A 2,106-nucleotide genomic window follows, 5' to 3' on the forward strand; every position below is an offset into this window, starting at 1 on the left:
GGGTGGGATGGGGGTCATAAATGTAGAAAGGGAACTATGGAAAGAGAGGAAGAGATTTTAAGGGAAGGAAGACAGGTGAAAACATGAGATAACATGGGGTAAGGAAGGGATGGCACATATGCCTATTAAATACATTGCACTCTGTTCTCATGCTCTCATAATCTTACTTAATTTGCAAAATTGTATGTATTATAAGGTACTAAAACAACTCAAGGAAGATTATTATAATGGTAAAACAACTGTCTTTCTCACAGTTTTACTAAAGTATTTAAAATATATCGATCTTACCTGATACATAAATAATGAAGACAAATATGAATGCTTCGGTTGACAAGAAATTATTTACAAACATCCTGGATGACATATCATACTTCTGTCCATTAATATTACAGGGTTTTTTTTTTTTTTGAGGAACCACTAGTCACTACCTCAATACTTCATAGAATGGTTTTTCATAGAGTGCTGTAACTATTACAGTAGAATTTGAGGAAGAACACATTTCTTGTAAAGTAGTCTTATTATAACTCACAACTGAAACTTGGCATTTTGGGAAGAATTCTGTTATACTCAGAAGAGGACTCTCTGTTTTAACAGAAACCTTGTCCCCTAAGACACTCACATTCCTCCTTCAGAACTCAGCTGCTCCATTCCATTGCAGCTTCTTTTAATCAGAATATTGGCATTATATACAAAATTTTGATTGCATCCCAAGGAAACAATTAAGTTTTGGTAGACATCAGATAGTTCACAAATGAGTGGATTATTCTAAGAATTTTTTATTTCCAGTAGAATAGAATGCCATTTTTGGTGGTGTTGAGAAGAGAGTGGAAAAAAACAAAACAAAACAAACAAACAAAAAAAGATAAAACAAAAACAAAAGACAGTTAAATGTTAATTAACTGTCTGGATTTAGATTTTCTGTTTATTTGTCCTAGGAATCAACATAAAAGTTACTGAAAACATTGTGACAGTATTGTGCTGTTGAGTTTTTATGTTTAGGGGACTTTGAGAGCAAGACTGAGTTCCCTGTGCTATTCTGGTTTGGATGTGACTCAGAACACAGTTGAACATTATTTGAATTCACAGAGCTTGCCATGCTAGAAGCACAGCCTTATATGTAGTGTCCATGGGCAGTCCTATTATGGGAAAGCAACTTGAGAGAAAAGGCGGGTCACTTGCTTGTGCGCAGGTCCTGGAATTTGAAATATCCAGAGGCCTCTACAGAATCCTGGCATCAGTTACTGTGTTGACTCACTCAGTGTTGGGCTCAGTCACTTGCCCCCTACAGGACTCAGCTCTTGAAGGCAATAGCCTTTATAGAAAACACGAATAGGAAAACTTGAAGTGCTATTTTTTTTTCAAGGCTGCTGAAGTTTATTGGCTTCTCATCGTACCTAAGCCTCCTGGAGCAATAAAACTGGGAGAAACTTTTACCACGATTTTTGTCCCTGCCTTGATATATACTTTCTCTTCCAAATGCTTTGGTGGGAAGAAGTAGAGGACTGTTGTAAGTATAAAGTAACTAAAAATATCTTAACTGTGGCATGCCTTTCAGCTTGTGACAAGCTCACTGAGTAGGCAGACTGATTTAAGCTTATTACAGTAGCTTATGAAAAACCATAAATTTTGTCATTTGTGTACTTTATTATCCATATGTATCTACATCTATATATGTATATATATTCAAGTGTGAGTGTGTCACACTGAAGTCTTTTCAGTAGATATGAGGAAGAGTTGTGGGGGGTTTACTATTATTTGTTTGCCCTTTTGCAGTAGAAACACGCATTGTTCTTGTTTAAGAAACCATTAAATAATATATTCATAGCTTGATTTGAGTATGGGGAACAGGCTATTTTGATTATTGTGAAGTAGATTATGTATCTCTGTTTTTATTTATTTTAATTTGTTATTCTTTGTAATGATTTTGTAGATAGTTGTGAACTGGCATGTATTCTCAGTGAACTGATTCTCTGTGGGAATAACTGAAGTTTATAAAGGTTTTATCTAGCACAGCATAGGGAAAAGTAAAGAAAAGTTTTTTTGACAGTATTCATAAAGATTGAATTTCTAACTGTTTTTAATTAGACTTTATATTTTAAATGTTCT

The 2,106-nt window shown here is 34.5% G+C and overlaps 1 protein-coding gene across 1 annotated transcript in view; it reads left to right on the forward strand.

Moving 5' to 3' along the window:
- The first annotated feature begins 1,258 nt into the window (after positions 1-1,258).
- The window catches only part of Dmd (dystrophin), a 2,056,279-nt gene continuing 2,055,431 nt past the window's right edge, over positions 1,259-2,106 (forward strand). The window contains exon 1 of the mRNA XM_031364700.1: positions 1,259-1,507. Within this exon, the coding sequence (XP_031220560.1) occupies positions 1,477-1,507 (31 nt within the window). The 5' untranslated portion in view covers positions 1,259-1,476. The remainder of the gene's footprint in view (positions 1,508-2,106) is intronic.

Source organism: Mastomys coucha, chromosome X (assembly GCF_008632895.1).
Source record: "Mastomys coucha isolate ucsf_1 chromosome X, UCSF_Mcou_1, whole genome shotgun sequence".
In the NCBI taxonomy this organism is placed as follows: Eukaryota; Metazoa; Chordata; class Mammalia; order Rodentia; family Muridae; genus Mastomys; species Mastomys coucha.